Raw genomic sequence first — 26037 nt, forward strand, 5'->3', positions numbered from 1 at the left:
TCTTTCTAAAGACATGAAGTATTCAGGCTAGTTAAAAGAAAAAGGGGGATGTTAGATTAGGCAGGTGGGGATAACAATGTGCAATTAATCTGTGTCTGTTCATAACAGTAAGAAGTCTCACAACTCCAGGTTAAAGTCCAACAGGTTTATTTGGAATCATGAGCTTTCGGAGCGTTGCTCCTTCACCTGATTAAGATTCTTATGTTTTGACGTTTCCATATTTATTGGCTCTGCGAGCCAACATACTTAGCACCGTTAAGGTGTCCAATGGCAGAGGGAGAATTCAAGGACAATGAGTGCTGGACCCATCTAGAGAGGAGCTAGACTGGACTTTAACCTGGTGTTGTGAGACTTCTTACTGTGCCCACCCCAGTCCAACGCCGGCATCTCCACATCATACTCGTAACAAAGCACACAAGCCTTGATTTAAATGATGTGCCGTACTGTACTAAGCACGCTGCTGAATGGCTCCAAACTTCAGCAGGGCAACTGAGCTCAGGTGAGGCTGGTACCATTTAAAGGTAGCCCGGACTACTTAAAGGCAGCTTTTACCTCTTAAAGGTGAGGTGTACTCTGGCTGGGGAAGATTTTGGAGCTGATTCAAGAAGGGCCTCTGAGTAGGAAGAGGAGTGTAAATGGTACAACAGACTAGAAAATGTGCTCCAGTGTTTTCTGCTGCCACTCTGGAGGTCTCAGTACAGGAGGTGCAGACGAGGAGAGGGGTCCCATTCCCTCAGGAGCCCCTCCAGACAGACACCATGAAGGCAGTGGGAGCAGATAGCCACTGTGACCAATGCCAGCAAACTAGCTTCAAAGATCTGGGTGTAAAACCACAGAAGGTTTAATGTTCTCACCCAAGGTCAGGATGAGTGAATGCATCTTTACATTCCATATCCATCTTTGCTGGGTCACTGAATCTGTGTTTGCTTTTTTTTTACACTGGATAACCGCTGAAGATGTTTTCTGTGTGAATGGATGGCAACGAGTTTGAATAACACGTTTACTAGATTTTTAGAGGTTTTGTTTTCAAAGTCCATTTCAAAGTATTCCCATCGCAATCACATGACTCCTGAAAACTACATGGCGACTACGAAGGATACAGGCGACATGGCGGAATGGAGGATACAGGAGACATGGAGGGACATGGCAGGATGGAGGATACAGGAGACATAGAGGCACATGGGGGATGGAGGATACAGGAGACATGGAGGGACATGGGGGGGATGGAGGATACAGGAGACATAGAGGGACATGGAGGATGGAGGATACAGGAGACATGGAGGGACATCGGGGATGGAGGATACAGGAGACATGGAGGGACATCGGGGATGGAGGATACAGGAGACGTAGAGGGACATGGGGGATGGAGGATACAGGAGACATGGAGAGACACGGGGGGATGGAGGGAAGTAAGAGGGGCATGGGAAATGATGTGGAGAAATCATATCCCAGCTAATGGGTTCAGGCCTAATGCCAGCCAATCTTGGCACTCATATTCGTCCAACACTGTCTCTGGAGTCTGGAAAACGGAACTCTGCCTGGCCACTTCTCCAGCAGGTTAAAATATAGCAGAATGGGCTCGGGTTTATCAAGTTGGGAAATGGCCTGGTTCACATTTCCCAAACCCAACAAAAGGACTCGGTCCCATATCCATAGAAATGGTCTAATCACCTCAAACACTGCTCAATTCATTAACCGACAGTCGCCAACAAGTGTAACTCATATCCAAAATTCATTGCCCCACCTCAGCCTCGTACACTTAGTCCCGATGCCAGCTTCACACTCACCTCTCGGAGCTGGCACACACTACCAGCTCTGCACCTCGACGGGCAAAGTACCCAAACACATTGCGCCACAATCACAGACACACATTCTTCACAATGTCAGGAGAATCTGGACATAATCAGAGGTGACAGCAGCAGCTAACTGTTAAAGGACAGACACGGCCATCAGCCCTCATCCCCACTGAGGAGACAGTTCTGAAAATGATGTATGTGGCTCTGACACTGCTGGAGTTGAAGCCATAAGAGGCTGAAGAGCAAGTTCTACTTAAACCACCTTCCCACATCCCATTCATCCTATCACCTCTTCTGATTAAAGAACTGGAGAAGGTGGAATCATGCAACTTTTGTTTTGGCCAAGACTTCCCCCCCTCCCCATCCTCCCGACCAGCCCTCCCCCCTACCCCCACTCCATCCCCCCATCCCCCCCGCACCAGCCCTCCTCCCCACCCCCCACCAGCCCTCCTCCCCAACCCAACCCCACCACCAGCCCTCCTCCCCACCACCAGCCCTCCTCCCCACCACCACTCCCCACCCCACCCACCATTAGCCCTCCTCCCCATCCCCACCCCCCACCAGCCCTCCTCCCCACCACCAGCCCTCCTCCCCATTGCACCCCCCCACCACCAGCCCTCCTCCCCATCCCCCCCCCACCAGCCCTCCTCCCCAACCCAACCCCACCAGCACCCCCCTCCCCACCACCAGCCCTCCTCCCCACCGCCACCACCCACCCCCAACCCCTCCTCCCCACTACTACCAGCTTAATATTTCCAGCATTTTCTGTTTTATTTCCACAGTTTGATATCAGAAAGAGTGAAAGATACAAATATCCAGTCCAGATCTTAAACAGTACGTTCATTGTCTTGAAGCACCCACTTAGATGATAGGGTTCAGTAGCACAAGTTTCTACCCCACTGGTATGATTTTATCAATTATATCAGAATAAATATCGTTACCTTGGGAAGTGATATCCTCCATAATCTCCTGTGCCAGCGCAGCTGCAAGTGTTCCCGGTGCTAACTCGACCTTATCAATTAAAACGATCTGAATACAGGAAACGGCATCAATTGGGATGATTTTCTTTGAAGACTGTTTTTTGTAAACTTTTGTCACCGACATCTGTACACCTTTATATTTCCTCTGGTAAAGTGAAAATAAACCTTCAGCTAACACTGAATAAGAGACAAACATTGAAATATTCAGCAAGTTCAAAGATGTGCAGGTTGGGTGGATTGGCCACGGTAAATTATCCCATTGTGTCCCAAGATGTGTCGGTTAGATAGATTAGCCATGGTAAATGTGTGGGGTTAAGGAGATAGGGTGGGAGAGAGAGCCTGGGTAAAATGCTGTCAGAGAGTGAGTGTAGACTTGATGGGCTGAATGGCCTCTTCTGCACTGTAGGGATTCTATTTTAAGCAACGTTATCATTTTGTAAGATGTACAGACCTACCACAGAGAGCAGCTGAGGACCAGCATTAGTGGAAACAAATCCACTTCTACTCAGTCACAATACCAAAATGAGCATTTGATGAAACACAAATCCATCCTCTCTTTGCAGTTTCAGCTCTCAACATAAATCCCTGTAAGCCCAACATTCTAAAGAATTATGACTGCCATTCTTCCAATTTTCTTTCTATTTATGGCCATGTTTAAATGTTAATCCACAATAAAGATGCCATCTGGTTTGAAGGAGTTCCGTAGGCTAAGAACAGTTCAGTTGCTATTAGGAGCTCTACAATATTTACCATACTGCTTGCCACCAGCAATTCACAAGCTAAACATTAGAAACCAGTCAGGGTCTAGAGTCCTCAGACGGCATATTGGAGAGATATCTATTCCAGAAGAAAGTCCAGGACAATGGATGGAATTTTACCATTCCATTGGGGCAGGGCTGGAAAATGCAATGAGACATTCAAAAGTCCATAGGTTTCGGCAGGACTGGAAAATCCCCCACCATGAGGGGCGGTAGAAATTCCACCCAATATCTTCATAGCAGCTTACAACCATTAGAGTGGAATCTCAGAGTATCCAAGTAGCATAGCAGGGAAAGCATGTAATTTTTGTGCATTATCAGTGTTTGGCATCATTTCCCTATTGAATCAGGACATAACTTCAGGGCAGGACAGTGGTTAGCACTGCTGCCTCACAGCACCAGGGACCCAGGTTCAATTCCGGCCTTGGGTGACTGTCTGTATGGAGGTTGCACATTCTCCCTGAGTCTGCGTGGGTTTCCTCCAGGTGCTCTGGTTTCCTCCCACACTTCAAAGATGTGCAGGTTACATGGATTGGCCATGCTAAATTGCCCCTTAGTGTCCCAAGATGTGTAGGCTAGGGGGATTAGCAGGGTCAATATGTGGGGTTACAGAGATAGGGTGGGATGGTGGGTCTAAGTAAGATGCTCTATCAGAGAGTGGGTGCAGACTCGATAGGCCAAATGGCCTCCTTCTGCACTGTAGGATTCTATGATTTAGCACATGTTAGATTAATGTCGAAATTTTTCAGCCATTTAAAAAATAATCTTTTTTAAAATTTGTTCTGAATATTTCAGTGTTTACCTTAACCCCATGTGTTTGCTTTAATCCTTATGTTGCACTATGTAAAGCAAAGTAATTTGATTGTTGATTTTTACATTTTCTGACTGTGACAATTCCTTGGTGCCGCATGGATAACTTGAGGATGTCACTGCAGCTCAACACTGAAAATACCCATTAAACCATTCAATTTCACAGCATTAAACTTCTCATCACATCTCTCAGTGCAGCTGGCTTTGAATGACCTTGCTTCAACACTGATCATTAAATACTAGTCCTTTATGGTTAAAGATGCTAGCTGGTGTGTTGTTGACCGACAAGGATAAGGAAGGTCCAGGTTTGAATCTTACCCTGTACTGCAACTGAAGCAGTGGTAGAAGAACTATAATTAATCCAGATACCGCTAGACTAGGGAGAGGACCATCAGCCATGATTTCCTCTCCTGCTTGTTGTGTGAATATTGAGTGAGGGTAAAATCAGACTTGACTGTCATTTGTTCCATTGTCAAATAAACCCACAGATGCTTATTGCCCAGACTTACATGTGAAGAAAAGCACTCGGGACAATAGTGTCTGGGGAAGGGTGCTTCCAGGACAGGAAAGAACATTACCTGGTCTTAGGAGTTAAACTTCATTGGGCGCCTACAAGGAAATTATAACCTTGAAACTTAAAACAATCTGGGACAAGTGGAATATTGTAAAACATGGTTCTGTAATAATAATGAATATTGATGTATGAATCCTTGTTGTTACGGCTGCTGCATAGGGTTGAGAGAAAGACAGCAGAACAAAAACAAAAGTTAGAAGATATTCAGCTAATGATGCCCGACTAGCTCTATTTCTTTATGAAGAAGAGATGAAATACTGTGAGAATTGGAGACAACATACCAAGCCAAGGAATGAGTCAATGAGTTGCGCCCGGTATGATTCCAGATCGAACGCTGGACCATATTCTAAATAAATAATAGCACCTGGAATCCAAGGTGACAACAATAATTTGTTATTGATCTAGCCTTTCGAAAAAGTCAATCCTGCAGAATTACATAATTATATCACTTAACCTGTAATTGGTTTGTGATGTGCTAATGTATCCTACAAGTGATAATGTAGCTGCCTCCCTACAGGGACAACATAATAGTTTATAATTGTATGTTGGACAGTGATTTTAGACTTGCACTCACTAGCTCCTTATTATATATGGGCGGCACGGTAGCACAGTGGTTAGCACTGCTGCTTCACAGCTCCAGGGTCCCGGGTTTGATTCCTGGCTCGGGTCACTGTCTGTGTGGAGTTTGCACATTCTCCTCGTGTCTGCGTGGGTTTCCTCCCACAGTCCAAAGATGTGTGGGTTAGGTTGATTGGCCAGGTTAAAAATTGCCCCTTAGAGTCCTGAGATGCGTAGGTTAGAGGGATTAGCAGGTAAATATGTGGGGGTAGGGCCTGGGTGGGATTGTGGTTGGTGCAGACTCGATGGGCCGAATGGCCTCCTTCTGCACTGTAGGGTTTCTATGATTTCTATGATTTCTATGATATTTCAATCTGAAGACACTGGTACTCAATTTGGGTAGTGCAAATCAAGGAGGGGGAATCCTTTGATTCCAGAGAGAAGAGGAGCAAGAATCCACCCAGAGGTGTCAGTTCTGGGCAAGCCTCCAGATTCAGATTATATTCACACAGGAATCATGGCATTACTAGGAAGCAAAACCAATTCACATCGGTATTAGTGTTGTACTGTAAATACATCCTTAAAATTCACTGGCCTTACAAGTTTCTATGTGTACTGGTATTGTGTTGTATGGAAATCACTGCACATGAATTACCCCTTAGTGTCATCCTTGGTTCAGTGGTAGGAACCTCACCTCTGAGTCAGAAGGGTCACTGTCTGTGCAGAGTTTGCATGTTCTCCCCGTGTCAGCATGGGTTTCCTCCGGGTGCTCCGGTTTCCTCCCACAGTCCAAAGATGTGCAGGTTAGGTGGATTGGGCATGCTAAATTCTCCCTCAGTGTACCCGAACAGGCACCGGAGTGTGACAACTAGTGGATTTTCACAGTAACTTCATTGCAGTGTTAATGTAAGCCTAGTTACTTGTGACTCGTAAATAAACTTTAAACTTTTACTTCTTGATTGAAGCCCTCTCCAGGGTTTGAATATATAATCTCAGCTGATAGCTCAATGAATACTGAGTGATTGCTGTACTTTTGAAGATGCAATTCTTTGGAAGGGATGTCAAACTAAGAACTTTCTGCCCTTGGTTAAAGATGTCATAACTCTATTCAAAAAGCAGGACAGTCACTAATATCCTGAACAATATTTCTCCCTCAACCAATATGAATAAAACAAAGTGAGTTGATTATTTACCTCATTACCTCTTGTGGGACTTGACGTGCACTAATTGGTTGCTGCTGTTCCCAACGTTACAACTTCAAAAATTGGCTTTTTTTAACATTCATTCATGGGACATGGGCGTCGCTGGCTGGCCAGCATTTATTGCCCATCTCTAGTTGCCCTTGAGAAGGTTTCATTTGGGATATCTTGCAATGTGAAAGATGTTATACGAGTGCAAGTTCATTTGCTTTTGTTCATTTTGGATACAGGCCCTAATCTTTACTGGATATGTTGATTTAAATGTCCATTCACGCACTTACTAGACATGGACATCGGATACGAGAATCACGAATATGCTTAGACTTTTTTCGAAAATGAACTCTTTTTTTTCAGTGTGGATGCTAATCATTGAATTGAATGCACAAATTGGATATGGCTGTACAGGAAGTAATCAATCACTTGAGAAAGCAAATTCATTTTGATTTCCTATGTGGATCGAAGGTGATTTATCTTGATTTTCTCCCCACCATATTGGCTTGGGTTATTATCTGCTTTTCACCTCTTCCAGGAGAGGGAGATTATACAGCTTTGGCTAGGACAGAGAGCGTGGACGGCTCAGTTGCGCGGTGGTTAGCACTGCTGCCTCACAGCGTCAGGGACCTGGGTTCAATTCCAGCTTCAGGCGACTGTCTGTGTGTAGTTTGCACGTTCTCCCCGTGTTTGCGTGGGTTTCCTCAAAAGATGTGCAGATTAGGTGGATTGGCCAGGCTAAATTGCCTCTTAGTGTCAGGGGGATTAGCAGGGTAAATACGTGGGGTTATGGAGATAGGGCCTGGTTGGGAATGTTGTTGGCGCAGGCTCGATGGGCTGAATCGCCTCTTTCTGCAATGTAGGGATTCTATGATGCTAAATATATTGTAACATACAAGGTATCAACATAATAGTTTAAAATTATGATACATAAACTGATGGACCACAGTCTTAATCTGTTGTCACTGTTGGTATGTTGTATTCACTTTATCATTGGTATTTATCAAAACCGCGCCGGGAAAGGGCGTTTTAGATTTTAGTCTTTATTCAAGAATTTATAGTGACAAATAAGCATCAAGTTTAGACTAATTTTGGGTCCAATCCAATTGCTGTTCCTAATTTGGCATTAAACTGGTAGTCTACTCAGGTGGCCGTTGTGGGAAATAAAAAGTCATCATTGTAATTCACACTTGGTTGCTTTCCTTAAGTACGTGCTGAGAGGTAGTAATTTTACTCAGAATGTAACTGTCCAAGGCTGACAGGTGAAGGCTGTGCACTGGAAAATGTCCCATTCTCGTAATACTAACATCCCTCACCTTAATGAACACACAATTCACGTAAATCAGTTAAATGTGTGTCAGAGATCTAAACAAAATCAAAGTAGATCACATTTGAAGATAAATTAAGTGTAACATGAGGAACACTCACCACATATTTTGCAGCAATGTCCTTGAGGCTTCAATGAGTTTGTACAAAGAAGCCCTGGGCAAAGTCTTCCTGATCTTTGATGCAAATTAGAGCAAATCCTTCTGTGATTCTGCAAATAAAACATGAGTTATAGAAGTATAGGGGGCTAACCTTGAGCCCATGCTCGCTGGGAATGCTGGCAGAGGCTCATGATCCAGGAATCCCAGATCTCGCTGGCAAGTTCAAGATTTCAGATATTCCCAGCCCCTCACTAGCAAGGATCAGGATCACGTGAACCCGTTTTACATGAATTTGAATGTATCTAAATGTTATTAACCCACCAGCTGCATATTGACACCGCGCTGACGTGATGCCATGTCGGCGCGGTTTACACAGATGTGAACCTGTTGTGGGGGTCTCCCCGGGGGCGCAAAGGAAAGTATAACCCCCGTGAGGAGAGGGACATATCCAGACAAAGGCCTGGCAATACCTCCTGGAACTGCCCCTTGGCACAGGTTGGCACTGGCATGTTGGTACCATGCCTATGCCAACCTGACAGTGCCAACCTGTGCCAAGGGGCAGCCCCATTGGGGGCCTCATGGGGGGGGGATTCATTTAGATGCGCTGGTGGCCCGGGGTGGACAGAGGAGCTGGGGATGCCGGCGATGGCTGTTGGGGGGTTGGGGGGGGGGGGGGGGGGGGGAGGATGTGGGTGCCGGCTAAAACTGCGGGGGTGGGGGGGCTGATGTTTAGGGGGAAAGGGGCTGAGAATTGGCTGGGGGGCGGGGGTAGAGAAGTGCGGACTCCAATCAGGGGTTGGGAGGGGAGCCCCTGAGACCTCAGTGGTGGGCTGAGGGGAGGGGAGTGCAAGTTTACTCGGGTTATGATCAGGGCGCCCTTTAAAGATGGTGCCCCGATCTCTCTGGATGAGTGCGTAAAACACACCCCCTTGATTTTTTTGGCAGAGTGTGAAAGTTTCTGGAGGGCAAACTGACTGGTTTCTCTGGAGAGAGAGAAACGCTCAATCATTTAATAGGCTATGGATATCTATTATCCCCAATTTCTTGTTGAGAGATACTCTGTTCTTGTACAGTAGTTTTATATTTCTTTCTCCACACAGCTCCTCCAGCTGCTGTCTATTACTTCTTTTCAGGTTGGCAGCAACTTGTGCCTCCACTTGAAATGAATCAAGTGGGAAATTTGATCAGAGGTGTAAACCGAATGTCTACGCTGTACAAATTACTCTGTCTCCTGTGTGCTAAGGAAGCTAAATCTAACACCCTTCCTCTCAAATTGTAATGTTTTACTGGCAGTCGTGACAAGAGTGACTTTGTTCCACCCTGTTACTGTTGGAGAGAACGGGAGCAGTTGGTGTTTCAGGTGTAGACCCTAGGTCAAAACTTTGAAAATTCAACTTGTCTGCTCTCTCAGCAGATGCTGGCTGACCTTTCGAGTGTTTGCGTTTTCTACGTTTTCAGATTGCCAGCATCCGCAGCTTTCTTGCTTTCTGTTTGTACTTTGGGGCAGCACGATGACACAGTGGTGAGCACTGCTCCCTCACAGCGCCAGGGACCTGGGTTCAATTCCTGGCTTAGGTCACTGTCTGTGCGGAGTTTGCTTGTTCTGCCTGTGTCTGTGTGGGTTTCCTCTGGTTTCCTCCCACAGCCTGAAATACGAGCTGGTTAGGTGCATTGATCATGCTAAATTGCCCCTTAGTGTACCCGAACAGACGCCAGAGTGTGGCAACTAGGGGATTTTCACAGTAACTTCACTGCAGTGTGAATGTAAGCCTACTTGTGACATTAATAAATAAACTTTAACTTTACTTTGCTAACGTTGGCCTGTGAAATAGTGACTGACACTTTAAATTTGCCTGTCAGCATTTGCAAACCTCCAGGAGAGACAGGATCCACATGCTGTAGGTGTGGCTAGAATTTACATGGTAAGGCAAACTGGGGCCAAAGTCAACACAGCCAAATACAGTTGCCATGACACCAGTGGGCCTTATTATAATAAGACATTTTATGTTCAAGGTAAGTAGCCTTATATCATGAGAAACTCTTCCTGTTAATTAACTCTGGTTTCTATTGAAGCTGGTTGAGTGAAATCTTGTTCCTTTGGGCCACTGGAGATAAGTTTCTGAGGAAGTGGGTTTGGTTCATTTGATGGACAATTCAAGGAACTACTGACTCTGAAGAATAAATGTCACAGCTTTGCCTAGCTCCTCTCACACCAGCGTACCGGAGCCTGGGTCACACACAGACACTCAACGATGATCATCGGAATTCTGTGATTTAGGTTTATTTTTATTGAGAGAATTAACAAAAGTTTAACTTTTTTGTTATTTTTGTACTCAAGGAGATACGTGAGAAAATTATAACCAGGTGAAAAGTGCTGAATGGACTTTATGCTTCTGCTTAACCTTTGGTTGTAATAAATTTCAGTTTTAGTTGATAGCCCAAGTCACATTGTCCAATGGAGTGATCATTTGCCTGGCTATCAGAAGACTACAAGATCATAAATGTTTTGAATGGATTTACTGGAGGCATGGTGGCACCCTGGTTAATTTCAGAATATCCCAAAGCATTTTATAACCAATTACTGTTGAGTTTCAGTTCTTGTTGTTCAGGTAAGTGCAGCATAGCCACTGCAAACAGCAAAGCCTCATTAATGAATGGCCAGATAATCTATTTTTAATGATACTGGGGGAGCTTCCTGTTCTTCCTTGAATGGACCTTTGAGAATTTTTACAGTCACCACAGCAGGCACACAGTTTAGCGTTTCATATGACTGCTCATTGAACAGAGCAGAACTCGCTCAGCGCTGCACGGGACTGGCTGCCTAGACTAAGAGGTCAAGTGTGGAGTGGATCCTGATTCAGGTGCCTGAATGGTGTAGAAGGGAGCCATGCTGACAGCTGACCAGGACATACAATGTCACAGTCTGCTTCATAGAGAGTAACATCGCACTTACAGGGGTAAATCTTTGCAGCCAGAATGACAGAAATATTTTGATTGATGGATAATTGTGTAAGTAAATCAGCTGTATATAAATACTTCTTACCCTATTGCCAACAAATATATGGAAGTCAAAAGCTGTTCAACTTATTATCCAGAGAAGTGGTCTTTTTTTGATTCCATGAAAGTTTATATGTTGACAGCGTCTAAATGACTTAATGGAAGTCGAGAAAATGCATGCTTGACAAATCTAAGATTAGCACAGAAATTTGATTTGAGCTTGATGCTTACACCAAAGTTCCCACATTCGCAGCCAGATTTATCATCACACTTGGTGTCAGTCACAGCAATTGAACCATTTCCTTGGAACTGTAGCTTTCCAGTACTTGACCACTTGTACTCAGTAAACTCGTCATTGCTGGTGAATTTCTATTATATAAAACAAAAACGTTTAACCTCGTATCATTTAACTGAGCAGACACACGAGTCGCTGTCATTATTTTGCATCAAATCAATTCTTCAAACAGCTGAAGTTCTAGAAATTCATGTAGACCCCAGTCTGTCAGTGCCACTAAGTCCCGAGAAGGGTGAGGAGGACAGCCAGTGAGAGGCCAATAATGGAATAAAATATATATAATTTACTTTTCAGTGGCAGCTATTGACATGACCATTTACATATTTAGAAAACATTGATCTTGCTCTGCTCAGGCATGTCCATTACCCAGAGGCATCTGAAAACAGGCCTATTTTAGGTGGATATACCTGAGCCCTGAAAAATGGCCTGACCCAACTTGTCACTTTTTTCTCAGTTGACCTTTCCACAAAGCATGAGCTTCATAGGAACAGAGGAACAGAGAAGCAGCAGTAGGCTGAATGACACCATACTTGTTTCACATCCCGATTCACCCTGACCATCACTGGCAGCAAATCCAGCAAGAGTTTTAACAACACCAGGTTAAAGTCCAACAGGTTTATTTGGTAGCAAATACCATTAGCTTTCGGAGCGCTGCTCCTTTGTCAGGTGGAGTGGATCACTCCATCTCATAGAAATCATAGAAACCCTACAGTGCAGAAGGAGGCCATTCGGCCCATCGAGTCTGCACCGACCACAATCCCACCCAGGCTCTACCCCCACATATTTACCCGCTAATCCCTCTAACCTACACATCCCAAGACTCTAAGGGGCAATTTTTAACCTGGCCAATCAACCTAACCCGCATATCTTTGGACTGTGGGAGGAAACCGGAGCACCCGGAGGAAACCCACGCAGACACGAGGAGAATGTGCAAACTCCACACAGACAGTGACCCGAGCCGGGAATCGAACCCGGGACCCTGGAGCTGTGAAGCAGCAGTGCTAACCACTGTGCTAACCACTGTGCTACCGTGCCGCCCGACGAAGGAGCAGCGCTCCGAAAGCTAATGGTATTTGCTACCAAATAAACCTGTTGGACTTTAACCTAGTGTTGTTAAAACTCTTACTGTGTTCACTCCAGTCCAACGCCGGCATCTCCACATCATGACTACCAGCAAATCCAGCACCATGATTGAGGATAAACTCCCCATCGAGAGGCTTGCTGCAATCCATTCAATACACCTTGGCTGATCATCCACTTCAGTGCCTTTTTCCCCATACATTTTGGGTGGCACGGTGGCACAGTGGTTAGCACTGCTGCCTCACAACGCCTGGGACCCAGGTTCAATTCCCGGCTTGGGTCACTGTCTGTGTGGAATTTGCACATTCTCCCTGTGTCTGCGTGAGTTTCCTCTGGGTGCTCTGATTTCCTCCCACAGGCCAAGGATGTGCGGATTAGGTGGATTGCTTGTGCTAAATTGCCCCTTAGTGTCAGGGGGACTAGCACTAGTAAATGCATGGGGTTGTGGGGGTGGAGCCTGGGTGGAATTGTGGTCGGTGCAGACTCGATGGGCCGAATGGCCTCCTTCTGTACTGTCGGGATTCTATGCTTCTATATTTTAAATTGGGAAATACAGGTGATATGGATACAGGATCAAAGCTCTGGTAAGCAGTTAAAGAAAAGGAGGACTCACCCTATTCATCACTGAAATGGTTTTAACATTAATCATTTGTATATCACTGTCCAGGTCCACATAAAAAGATGTCCCAGGTCGGAAAATGACATCGTCATATTGGCAGGGGACACTTTCCTCATCCAAAGTGAACAGATATTTCTCATTTTCGAGGTCACTCATTGATAAAGCTGTGTGCCAGTGTTTGGGATCATACCATTGATACTGATCAGAGTCTTTGAAAGTGATGTCCTCGCCTGCAGTTGAAAAAGATATGGCATGTCATTTTAGCACTCCACAATAAATGGGGGAATCCTCCCTCTTCCCAGCCGGGGGTTTCTTGGAGGCAGTGGGAGGTGTTCTGTTCACTGCCGGTGGGATTCTCTTGTCCCACCGCTGTCAATGTTGCCGTGAGAGCTGGCGGAGGGGGTGCGCTGCCAGTGGGACCGCAGAATCCCACTGGTGTGAACGGCTGGAGATGCTCCCCCCCAAAGACCCACATTTGTTCCGTAAGTTTCCTTTCCGTGTGGGATCATTTGTTGTACCCAATCTAGAAAAAAACAATTATTGCTGGGAAATTAAATATTTCCCACTCTGTGAATCCAGTGTCAATATTAACCTTTCTTATCATTGGTTACATCCATCAAAAAAAACTCCTGGAAAACCCCAACAGGTGTGTCTTTAACCGGAATTCCAGAATTCACTGCTACATCAGTGTTGGATTACACTATTTCTCAGAGGAAAAGTCGCTATAGTACCAGATGGCCATAGGCTTCTCTTCCCCCTTTTTTGAGAGAGAAAGAGAACAGGCTGGTGATGATTTTAACCGGAGGATCACCACACCTCAGGTGAGGGGCAAGGATTAGAAGGTGGAGCCTTCATGAATAACCTCAGCCGGTACGGGAATTGAACCCACGCTGTTGGTGCTGCTCTGCATCACAAACCAGCCGTCCAGCCAACTGAGCGAACATATAATTCATTAAATGACACCATACCTGTTTCACATCCTGATTCACTCTGACCATCGCTGGCAGCAAATCCAGCACCATGACTGAGGATAAACTCCCCATCGAGAGGCAAGTACTAAACAAATCAAGTTGAAAACAGTAAGTTCTTCTCAATCCAAAGAGATGGCAGTTAAATAGATCATCATTGTAATGTCTTATATTAACAATACTGTATTGTGGGACTAGCCCAGCTCATTGATATAGGGCATGGTCTATATTTTAGACAGTAGTATTTTAACAGGTTGTACTATGTAGAAGACATTTTGTTCAGTGATCATTCACCCTTATTAAAGTGAAAATCCCAGGTCTGGAAAAAAAAACATTTACTTCACAGTTTATCAGCATCAGCAGAGATTTCAGGCACAATAAAGCTTCATGGAATGCCTACAGTTCAGAAGGAGGCCATTCGGCCCATCGAGTCTGCACGACTCTCCAAAAGAACATCTTACCCACATCCACCCCACCGCCCTATCCCCGTAACACCGTGCATTTACCAAGGTCAATCCACCTAACCTGCACATCTTTGGACTGTGGGAGGAAACTGGAGCGCCCAGAGGAAATCCATGCAGATATGGGGAGAACGTGCAGACTCTACACACACACAGTCACCCGAGGCTGGAATTGTACCTGGCTCACTGGCGCAGTGAGGCATCAGTGCTAACCACTACTAAGAACTCACTCAGCGCTGCTTGGGACTGTCTGCCTTGACATATAGATGAAGTATAGAGTGGATCCTGACTCAGAGGCCTGAATGGTGTGAAAGGGAACCAAGCTGACAGGTGACCCAGGGCAGACAATGTCACGCTCTGATTCATAGAGAGTAACATAGCACTTATAGGAGTAAATATTTGCAGCCAAGTTTGCCCCAGCCTCAAAACAAAATCACTATTTCTCATGTGCAACATCTTTAGTTCCTGAACCAGGCATCCCAGCCTCTGTCAGCTTACTGCCAATCCAGGCAACATTATGGGCAGTTAATCTCAAATTAATAGTGTAGTTAATTTATTTATTAGTGTCACAAGTAGGCTTACATTCACACTGCAATGAAGTTATTGTGAAAACCCCCTAGCCGCCACACTCCAGCACCTATTTGGGTACACTGAGGGAGAATTTAGCATGGTCAATGCACCTAACCAGCACGTCTTTCAGACTGTGGGAGGAAACTGGATCACCCGGAGGAAACCCACGCAGACACGGGGAGAACGTGCACACTCCACACAGATAGCGACCCAAGCCGGGAATCGAACCCGGGTCCCTGGCGCTGTGAGGTAGCAGCGCTAACCACTGTGCCACCCGTGCCGCCCTACTTTCTAGTTGGGATCTTTACACCAGCTGTAAAGATCCTGTCTGAAATGGATTTGACAAACTCAACTCAGTTCATATTGGGCATGAGTGCACAGTCCTACTCACAATTCTGCACAACTGGCTCTCTCACTCTGAAACAGTCACATTTATATTGTTCTTTTAATGCAATAAAACAACCCGAGATGTTTCACAGAAACTATAATCAGACAAAAGAATTGATACTGAGCTGCAGAGAGATTTACAGAGGTCACTAAAAGGTGTGTTTTAAGGAGGGTGTTAAAGGAGATGAGGGAGGTGGAGAAATGGAGGAAATTCCACAATGTGGACTCTAAACGGCTGAAAGCAGGTGAAGCAACGTTGGGTGAATAAAGTGGAGGTTGCGCAAGAGATTAGCATTTGACGAATGCAGAATTCTAGAAGAGTTGTAATGCTGGACAAGGTAAATCACGAGGAGTGGAGACACTAGGACTCAGTTTAAACCTATGAATAAGAATCTTACTCTTGAGGTATTAAGGGACTGGATCCGGGTAGATGAGTAAGGACAGGGGCAATGGGCGAACGGGGCTTGGTGCGGGACAGGATGTAGGCAAGAAATGAGCTGAAATTTATGGGGCTTGAAGGATTCCAAGAAAATATTGAATCTGGAGAAAAAGGCATGGATCAGGGTTTTAGGAGGAGGGGTAGAGAGGGGGCAAGGTTACAATGAAAGTAGATGGTCTTTGTGATGGAGGAGGTTAGGAGATCATGTTCCAATAGAACACTGAAGTTGTGAACTATCTGGTTGAGCACAAGGCAGTTGCCAGGTGGGGGGCTGGAATTGATGGCGAGGATATGGAGCTTGTGGTGAGGCTGAAAGCTCTGGTGTTGATCTTCGCAATGTTTAACTGAAGGGAATTGGAGCTTAACCATAACTATGTGTCCGGACAAGCTGTCTCAGTGATAGTACATTCAACTTAGAGTCAGAAATAACAGGTTCACATCACATCAGTAGACTTGGTGAATGTAGAATTGTTAAGAATAACAATAGTGGCAGAAATACTCTGAATAGAAGGACAAAAGCAAGACAATGAATTGTCTGAAAGTGGTGATGGATATAAGAAGGTGTTGGGATGTCTAAGCTTGAGGCAAGGGGAATGGAAAGCTATGGATAAAGGATTTGATTTGATTAATTATTGCCACATGTATTAACATACAGTGAAAAGTATTGTTTCTTGCGCGCTATACAGACAAAGCATACCGTTCATAGAGTACATAGGGGAGAAGGAAAGGAGAGGGTGCAGAATGTAGTGTTACAGTCATAGCAAGGGTATAGAGAAGGATCAACTTAATACATGGTGATGCGCGATAAATCACACGGGAGGCAGGATGTACCCGGGAAATAAAGGCTTTTATTGCCAACAATAACGGAGCTACTATATACAATATACAATCCCAGGCTAAAGGGTCACCAGGCAGAGCAGTGACCTTTATACCTCTCCCGGAAGGCGGAGCCAACTGGGGTGTACCATAGGACTATATTAACAGGTAGAACAGCCCAACCCTAACCCCATCAGTGACATATCTACAGACTCATAGTGCTGGCCAAACCATGGCTCAGCACTCCTGGTGGTAACCAACAATGGTTCACCACACATGGTAGGTCCATTCAAAAGTCTGATGGCAGCAGGGAAAAAGCTGTTGGTACGTAAGCTCAGACTTTTGTATCTTTTTCCTGACAGGAGAAGGTGGAAGAGAGTATGTCTGGGGTGCGTGGGGTTCTTGATTATGCTGGTTGCTTTTCCAAGGCAGTGGGAAGTGTAGACGAAGGCAATAGATGGGATCTTGGTTTGCGTGATGGACTGGGCTACGTTCCCAATCCTTTATAGTTTCTTGCGGTCTTGGTCAGAGCAGGAGCCATACCAAGCTGTGATACATCTGGAAAGGATGCTCTCTATGGTGCATCTGTAAAAATTGTTGAGAGTCGTAGTGTTCATGCTGAATTAAGAAGAAGAGTAGACCATATGGCCCTCAAGCCTGCTCTGCTATTCAGTACAATCCTGGCTATTCTTCCACCTAAACAATACAATCCCACGTTAACCCCATATTCCTTGGGGTGATGACTTCAATCAGGCCATTGAGGTTGGCCTATTGGAGTATGAACTCCCTGATTAAGGATCCAATTCATGGGCCAATCAGGAAGTCTTTGCCTTGTATTTAACCTCTGACACCCCCAGAGGTAGACTGCTAACTACTAGCACTCTGTGTACTGCTGTTAGAGTAAATAAAGGGATTTTGGTGAAGGGACTTTTGCCTCCGCAGCCCTATTACACTTAGTATCCAAAGATTTACCGATATTTGTCTTGAATATGCTCAACGATTAAACTGCTCTGAAAGGTAGAGAAATTGAAAGATTCACAATGCTTTCAGTGCTGAAATGTCTCCTCATTTCAGTCACAAATGGTCAGCCCCTGTGATCCTCTACCCAGTACTGCCCAGTGGGCACTCCAAATCTATCTCTTAAGAATTTAATGGATGGGAGTTAGTGCAGGTCGCTGGAGTGTGAACCGTGGTGGGTGGGTTGTTGAGAGGGGGTAATGCAGAATTGTGCAGAATGCCCCAGATTGGGCACCTGGGGCTGAATCAACAAGCACTGGGCGGGGGGAGAGGTTGGGGGGGAGGGGGAAGGGGGGGGCAGAGGTTGGGGGGGAGGGGGAAGGGGGGGGCAGAGGTTGGGGGGGAGGGGGAAGGGGGGGGCAGAGGTTGGGGGGGAGGGGGAGGGGGAAGGGGGGGGGCAGTAAAGCAGCGATGCTGCATGCAAGTGACAGGAAGGTAAGTGAGATTGTTTAAAAAGATCATTGAGTCAAATGAACATATCTCTGATTGTAATCACATACTGCTCACTGAATGTAACAAGTAGAGTAGGGGAATCATGAACCACCAAATCACGTAACATTAAAAGGTAGCAGCTGCCAGGTGAGGTTGCAGACTCTGAGGGGAAGGTCAGCCACTCTGGGACTGCCTTCCATCACAGGGCAAACCTCAGGAGAGAGAAGGCTGGCCCATTTGTGAATGAGTGGGGCAGCTCAGAGAGGCCAAGGGGCAGAGCTGTATCAGATCTCTCACTTTGAGCAGAATAAAAACTCACATCATTTCAAAGAAACCACTTATTCGTAGATGAATGCAAAATTGTCATCTGATTGGTAGTTAATCCCCACCGCTAGTAGAAGCTTTAATTTCAGCCTTGCTTGCGTGTAGATGCTATATGCCTTCTTATCAGTAATCCAGTGGGAGTCATGTTGCAACGTTGACCTTGAACGAAGCAGTTTTAGCTTCTGTACTGAAATTCGAACAGAGCCTTTAAAAAGAGATTTACTCCATTCAAACTTCAATGACGTAACAAAGGTGTGGTTTGGTTCAGTTGAATTTAAATTCAACGCATCTGATGTAAACGTAGCAAGTCTGAATAACATGTGTCATCCTCATCCCCGATCCCTCCACTCAGCTTCAAGTTGAACACCGGGCAAAGTGCCAAAACTTTCTTCGGGTATTCCCACACCAGATTAATAAAAACTCATTAAAGGCCTCACCAAAGCAAAATGAGGGTAAAACTTGTTCCATCCCTCGATGCTTAGTGAAGGGGGGGATTGCATTCCAATTGTGAAGCAAAAATAGAAGTTTATACAGGTTTCAGTGTGCCAGGGGGCATTTTACTTAAACTTTTTAACGTTTTACACCCAGAAGATACTAAACTTTATAAATTAAATGTCAATCCCATTGTCAATAATTATTAAATGTCTTGACTGTCGCCATTTTACTTTGAACAGACTCAGATGAGTTAACAAGGGGAGTGAGTCCCCAGCAGTGCTAACCACTGTGCCACCATGGGTGGCACTGCTGCTCCACAGCCAGGGGCCCGGGTTCGATTCCTGGCTTGGGTCACAGTCTGTGCGGAGTCTGTACGTTCTCCCCGTGTCTGCGTGGGTTTCCTCCGGGTGCTCCGGTTTCCTCCCACTGTCTGAAAGACGTGCTGGTTAAGTGCATTGGGCCATGCTAAATTCTCCCTCAGTGTACCCGGACAGGCACCGGAGTGTGGCGACTAGGGGATTTTCACAGTAACTCCATTGCAGTGTTAATGTAAGCCTACTTGTGACACTAATAAATAAACTTTAAAACTTTAATTTGACGTTTATTTAACAATGTTGCTGTGAGTATCTAAGGGGATTTGGTACGTGTGAAGATGTACCCCCAGAACAAACTATAAGGAAAATGTCTTAATCGTGTAGTGCTTTTGGAGGGTGTCGATTGGAGAGTGTTTTATGCCATCTGTCCTGAGCTCTCCTTCTGTGGCCTGGTGCCAAATATACTTCTCCTTGTTATTGCTCTTTCTAGGTGATTTGGGATATTTTATTAAGTGAATAATATTGTTGACACTGAATGCAAGATTATTTGCATTCCCTGCCGTAAATTTGGCGAACTTTGAAAATTCAAAGAAATAGGAAAATATAAAAACAAATATGGCTCAGTTGTTGGGGAATGGTTTTTAAAATATACAAAATAAAATATTTCATCTTCTTCTCATGCCCAAAACTCTCTGTCAAGCTATCGATTGGCTTTTAGGTCTGTCTGTATAGTAGAATCACAGAATCCCTACAGTGCAGAAAGAGGCGATTTGGCCCATCGAGTCTGCACCGACCACAATCCCACCCAGGCCCTATCCCCTTGACCCCACCTATTTACCCTGACACTAAGGGAAATTTAGCATGGTCCATCAACCTAAGCCGCACATCTTTGGGCTGTGGGAGGAAATCAGAGCACCCGTAGGAAACCCACAGGGACACAGGGAGAACATGCAGACTCCACACAGACAGACAGTCAGTCAGTTCTATATTTCTGGACTAATGCAGTGAATTTTATCAAGGATTCTCCTAATCAGCTGCATTAACTTCAGTGGAAACCTTGTTTAAAGGTTTAAAGCCCACCAACGCCTCTAATTTCTCAGGAGGCTAAGGAAATTCAGCATGTTCGCTACGACTCTCAACAACTTTTAAAGAAATGAACCATAGAAAGCATCCTTTCCGGATGTATCACAGCTTGGTATGGCTCCTGCTCTGACCAAGACCTCAGGAAACTACAAACGGTTGTGAACATAGCACAGTCCATCAAGCCAACCAGCCTCCCATCCATTGACTCTGCCTACACTTCCCACTGCCTTGGAAAAGCAGCCAGCATAATCAGAGACCCCAATCACCCTGGATAGACTCTCTTCCACCTTTTTCCATGGGGAAAAGGATCCAATAGTCTGAGGTCAGGTACCAACCGACTCAAAAACAGTTTCTTCCCTGCTGCCATCAGACTTTTGAATGGACCTACCTTGTATTACGTTGATCTTTCTCTACATCCTAGCTACGACTGTAACACTACATTCTGCACCTTCTCCTTTCCTCCTGTATGTACGGTATGCTTTGCCTGCATAGCGCGCAAGAAGCAATACTTTTCACTGGATATTAATACATGTGACAATAATAAATCAAATCAAAATGGAAACCTCGCTTAAAGGTTATCAACACAAATACACAACTTCTGCATTCATAGTGGCTAGAAGATTAAACACTTTAAACTACACAGCACATTAATGAAATAGAGTTCGTCTTGCCCCCGTTAAAAAGCTTGAATCTAACCACGTACTTTACAAAAGCCTCTTCCTTGAGATAAATACAATATTTTTCTTACCATCTCCATCAAATGAAGCGGTGATTGCACGAAAACACTTAAACTCTGCAAGGTAACAATATGATTAAAAAGTGAGTTTGTTGACATGCGGTGAATAAAAAAATATCAGTGGAAAACCAAGAAAACTCGAACATACCTTATCTCTGGGAAACTGAACTCGGTCGTTTTTACAAGGTATTCTCCCCTTGTCCCAGTTTGTGGCATTGTTGAAGTTGGTGTCAGGGATCCATTGTCTGTACAAGGCACCCGAAACCTCTTTAACAAAAATATTATGTGATAATTGAAATAAACAGACAGGAGCGAAGAAGGCTAGAGATGCAGGAATGAGGTCCACTCAGCTGGTAAGGTCCGAGCAGCTATACATAGCAGTTCATACCTGGTGACTGAGTAGAATTGGTGAAAGAAATCACACAGGTAAGCTGATGCAGACCATCTGGGCCTCCTTCACAGCTTTTTATCTGCAGTATACGACCTACAAGACCAATCCAGGCATTTTCTGCATGAGATGTGCAGGTTAGGTGGATTGGCCATCTTAAATTGCCCCTTAGTGTCCCTAGATGTGTAGGGGGATTAGCCATAGGAAATATGTGGGATAGGGTGTGGGAGAGGCCCTGGGTAAGATACACTGTCAGAGTCGGTGCAGACTCGATGGGCCAAATGGCCTCGTCTGCAGTGTAGGGATTCTACGAGATGAATCCTAAATTTGCCTTGTTAACCAGGTTGTGCCTGTGTGCCCTTGGCTTGCTGTCCTGGGTTATAGTATTTAACATTAATCTTCCTCGAGCCATCTTTGTGGGCATGAATTTCTGCAGCTGTCTGCCATTAAATGTATGTTCCCCAGAACCTTGGGAAAAGAGCTGCAGAAACCCATGAAGGAACAGTGTATTCAATGAGATGAAAGTAATGTGGACTGTATAATGATGGGTGACCTGCCCCACCAGGTCACTGCTCAGGAATTGAAGTTGAAAATTACCCACACAATGCCCGCACCAGAAATGATGCTGAAAACAGAATCTGTAAGGGATCTCAAAGGAAAGTCAAGTTTTTTTTTAAGATTCAAGAGAAAGGCAGGGCAGGAACTAACTGGAAGTTTCTTTCAGAGAGCTGAGACAGGTTGAATGGGCAAAATGTCCTCCAGGCACACTATATAATCCAATGATTCCCTGGAGTTCAGAGACCAAGGATGGGATTTTCCAGGCACGCTTGTGCCAAGGCTGGAAATTCCCGCCTGAGGTCCACAGACCTTTGCATGGTCCGCCCGTTACAATTCCCATGGCGGGCAGGATGGGAAAATTGCGCCCCAAATCGGCCCCAGTACCAAATGCTGGCACACTTAATGTACGTTGCCCAGAATGTTACCCAGCTAAATTTCCCCCTAGTGCCAAGGGGACTAGCTAAAGTAAGTGCATGGGTTATAAGGACGAGGCCTGGGCAGGGTTGTGGTCAGTGCAGACTCAATGGGCCGAGTGGTCTCCTTCTGCACTGTAGGATTCTATGATTCTAAGATTCTATGACTTCACTCAGTTTGTCCCTCCAATTCCACTTTCCTATTGAGTACACATGACTTCTGGTGCTTCAGTTGGTTCAGTGTTAGCCTTGGTCTTGTGGTAGCTCCCAGTTCTGAGTCAGAATGTCATGGGTTCCAGAGACGTGAGCACATAATGCAGGCTGACTCACGGGTTCTGTACTGCAATAACTGCAAGGAACTGACAACCAACAAGGCAGATAAACAAGCAGGGGTTTATTTATACACAAGGCAGAGATAAGAATGCTTCTGAACTCCATGACTCCCGGAACCCAACTGCCAGAAAGCCTGTGCTCCAGCTCTCCTTTCACATTCCTCGTCACGATTGGCCTGATGGGTTATGTAATCGTCCGATAACTTGCCCCTTAAAAAGGCCCTACTACCACAAGTACTGAAGCAATGTTCAAGTTTTATCTCAGATACTCACTGTTTTAAAACTATGTGAACATTTATTAACGGTTACCTGGCAGGCAATGTGTAATCTATTAGAGGAACATCAAAACATAGGAACAGGAAAAGGCCATTCAGCCCCTCAAGGCTATTCTGCCATTCAATGAAATCATGGCCAATTTGTGACCTAACTCCATGGATCCGTCTTTGCTCCATATCCCTTAGTTAACAAAAATCTATTGATTCCTGAATTACATTTTGCAGGTGACCTAACATCAACTGCAGTTTGCAGGAGAGAGTTAATTTCAAATCTTTACAACCCTGTGTATGTAGAACTGCTTCTTAACTTCACCCCGGAAGACCTGACTCTAATGTTTAGGTTCTATCCCCTTGTCCAAAACTCCCCAATCAGCAGGAATAGATTCTCTCTACCGACCCTATTGTTTCCTTTCATACTTCAAAAAAATATGGCGACCAAGCCATCCTTAACCTTTTAACCTTCAGGAAATCAAAGTCTAGTTTTTGTAATTGCTCCTTGTAATTTAACCCTTGGAGTCCATATATCATTCTGGTAACTCAATGGAGGCAAGTTCAGAAGCGGTTCACTGGATTGATTCCATGTTTGAGGGGGCTGTCGTATGAGGACTGGTTGATAGCTTCCGAGCGAGTAATCAACTGTGAGTTCCTGCCACACCGCCCAATGGGAAATGTGCCGTGATACCCACTTACCATCACCCCGAGGGTCCAAAATGGAAAACCCTGCCCACAAGAAATCAAACATTTGGGTACGGTAGTATTTGCCCCTTCTGAAATCAAATTGACTGCCAGTTAATAAGTTAAGTTCTATCTCTAATAATCTGCTCTATTATTTCATACATTATTGATGGAAAGATTTTACAGTTTCCCAGATTTATTTTATGATAGCTCTTATAAATAGTTATGTAAAACACATATGAGTGTTAAATGAGTAGAATTATGCTGGGGATATTGGCAACATACTTTGTTCTATAGGACAGCACGGTGGCACAGTGGTTGGCACTGCTGCCTCACAGTGCCAGGGACCTGGGTTCGATTCCGGGCTTGGGTCACTGTCTGTGTAGAGTTTGCACATTCTCCCCGTGTCTGCGTGGGTTTCCTCTAGGTGCTCCGGTTTCTTCCCAGAGTCCAAAGTTGTGCAGGTTAGGTGGATTGGCTATGCTAAATTGCCCTGTAGTGTCAGGGAGACTAGCTAGGGTAAAGGTGGGGTTATGAGGATAGGGTCTGGATGGGATTGTGGTCGGTGCAGACTCGATGGGCCGAATGGCCTCCTTTTGCACTGTAGGGATTCTATGATTCTATGAGTTTGTTCTACCGGCTCATTCTGGAGATCATGGGTCTGCACAGATTGTAAAACAATAATAAACTCTTATTGTTTGGAGAGTATTGAATCCACATAATCCAGAGCTGCGAATGATCCCCATTAGCCAGTGAATGTAATATTAGGACTGTGTATATAATCATTGCATTGTTCACTCGCACGTGTGAAAAGACACCAGCTATCTTTACTCAGAGGAGAACTGGACAACACCACCCTTCCAGGTAAAGGTGGATTTACCATGAGAAAGAAACAAAAGTGTTCTTCTTTCTTTTCATTGCAATGTCCAAATCATCTATTTTCATCTGCGTCACTCCTGCAAATGCTAGCCACCCTATCGAACACAATACTCACGGAAAAACAGGCCGAAGGAGATAAAGTGCGCCGACCTCATGTTGCATGAATAGTGTCCTTAGCTCTTATGCAATCTTAGCTTGTTCTTTACAGTAAACTTTGAACCATCTGTGGAAATGTCACGTGAAGCTGCTGTACAGTTAGTTAAACAATAATGAAGTCGAGTGCTTGGTAATAAAGACAGAAAGTCTTTGGAAATACTCAGACAGCACCCGCAGAGAGAGAAACAGAGTTAATGTTTCAAGTCTGTGACCTTTCACCAACCCTTCTGATGAATGGATATTGACCTGAAACGTTAACTCTGTTTTTCTCTCTCTCCCCACAGATGCTGCCAGATCTGCTGAGTTTTTCCAACACTTTGGTGTTTTTATTTCAGATATCCAGCATCTGCAGTATTTTGCTATCTTATATTGCTTCGTAACGCATTCTCCAACATTTTCCTCTTTCAGGCGTAAAGACCTCAATTGATACTAAAATATAGTTCCTCAGGGTGACATACTGGTTAGCACTGCTGCCTCACAGTGCCAGGGGCCTGGGTTCGATTCCTAGCTTGGGCCACTTTGTGTGTGGAGTCTGCATGTTCTCCCCATGTCTGTGTGGTGTTCCTCCAGGTGCTCCGGTTTCCTCCCGCATTCCAAAGGTGTGCAGGTTAGGTGGATAGGCTATACTAAATTGCCCCTTAGTGAGAGGGGGACCAGCTCGGGTAAACGCATGTAGTTGTGGGGATGGGGCCTGGGTGGGATTGTGGTCAGTGCGGACTTGATGGGCTGAATGGCCTCCTTCTGCACTGTAGGATTCTATGATTCTATGAGGTACAGGCAGCCATCTTGTATTGAACCTCACCTGGCTGTGATTTGATGTCATTTGTGCTGATCAAGGTGGTAAATACTGGGGTTGCTTTTATGATTTGAATCTGGCGATGGGGGACAATGAAATATTTATCCAGTGTCCCCCACTGGCAACAACAAGCTTCGGGTGCCTGGGCAAATGTAAATGTTCCCTCAACTCTCATCAATTTTAAAAGTTCACCTTTTGCTCCACCAATATAACATTATTCTATTTCCTGTCACCCTGTTGGACTGGTCCTGTATTCATTAGAGTTTAGAAGAATGAGAGGGAATCTAATTGAAACATAAAGTTCTGACAGGGCTGGATAATCAGGGATATTGTTTCCTCTGGTTGAGGTGTTTAGAACAAGCCTCGGGATACCAGCTAGGCCATTTAGGACTGAGGTGAAAAGAAATGTCTTCACTCAGAGGGTGGTGACCCTGTAGAATTCTCGACCACAGAATGCTATGGAGGCCATGTCAGTGAAGAGATTTTAAAAGGAAATAGA

At 45.0% G+C, this 26037-nt stretch overlaps 1 protein-coding gene across 1 annotated transcript in view; it reads right to left on the bottom strand.

Moving 5' to 3' along the window:
* Nucleotides 1–24872, bottom strand: part of amn (amnion associated transmembrane protein) — a 32182-nt gene extending 7310 nt beyond the window's left edge. Inside the window, exons 1-9 of the mRNA XM_078233196.1 lie at nucleotides 24702–24872; nucleotides 21215–21333; nucleotides 21079–21123; nucleotides 14053–14140; nucleotides 13079–13314; nucleotides 11322–11459; nucleotides 8095–8203; nucleotides 5200–5282; nucleotides 2738–2921 (exon numbers count right to left, since the gene is read on the bottom strand). Of these exons, the coding sequence (XP_078089322.1) occupies nucleotides 2738–2921; nucleotides 5200–5282; nucleotides 8095–8203; nucleotides 11322–11459; nucleotides 13079–13314; nucleotides 14053–14140; nucleotides 21079–21123; nucleotides 21215–21333; nucleotides 24702–24741 (1042 nt within the window). The 5' untranslated portion in view covers nucleotides 24742–24872. The remainder of the gene's footprint in view (nucleotides 1–2737; nucleotides 2922–5199; nucleotides 5283–8094; nucleotides 8204–11321; nucleotides 11460–13078; nucleotides 13315–14052; nucleotides 14141–21078; nucleotides 21124–21214; nucleotides 21334–24701) is intronic.
* Between the last annotated feature and the right edge of the window lie 1165 nt (nucleotides 24873–26037).

Source organism: Mustelus asterias, chromosome 18 (assembly GCF_964213995.1).
Source record: "Mustelus asterias chromosome 18, sMusAst1.hap1.1, whole genome shotgun sequence".
NCBI classification, from domain to species: domain Eukaryota; kingdom Metazoa; phylum Chordata; class Chondrichthyes; order Carcharhiniformes; family Triakidae; genus Mustelus; species Mustelus asterias.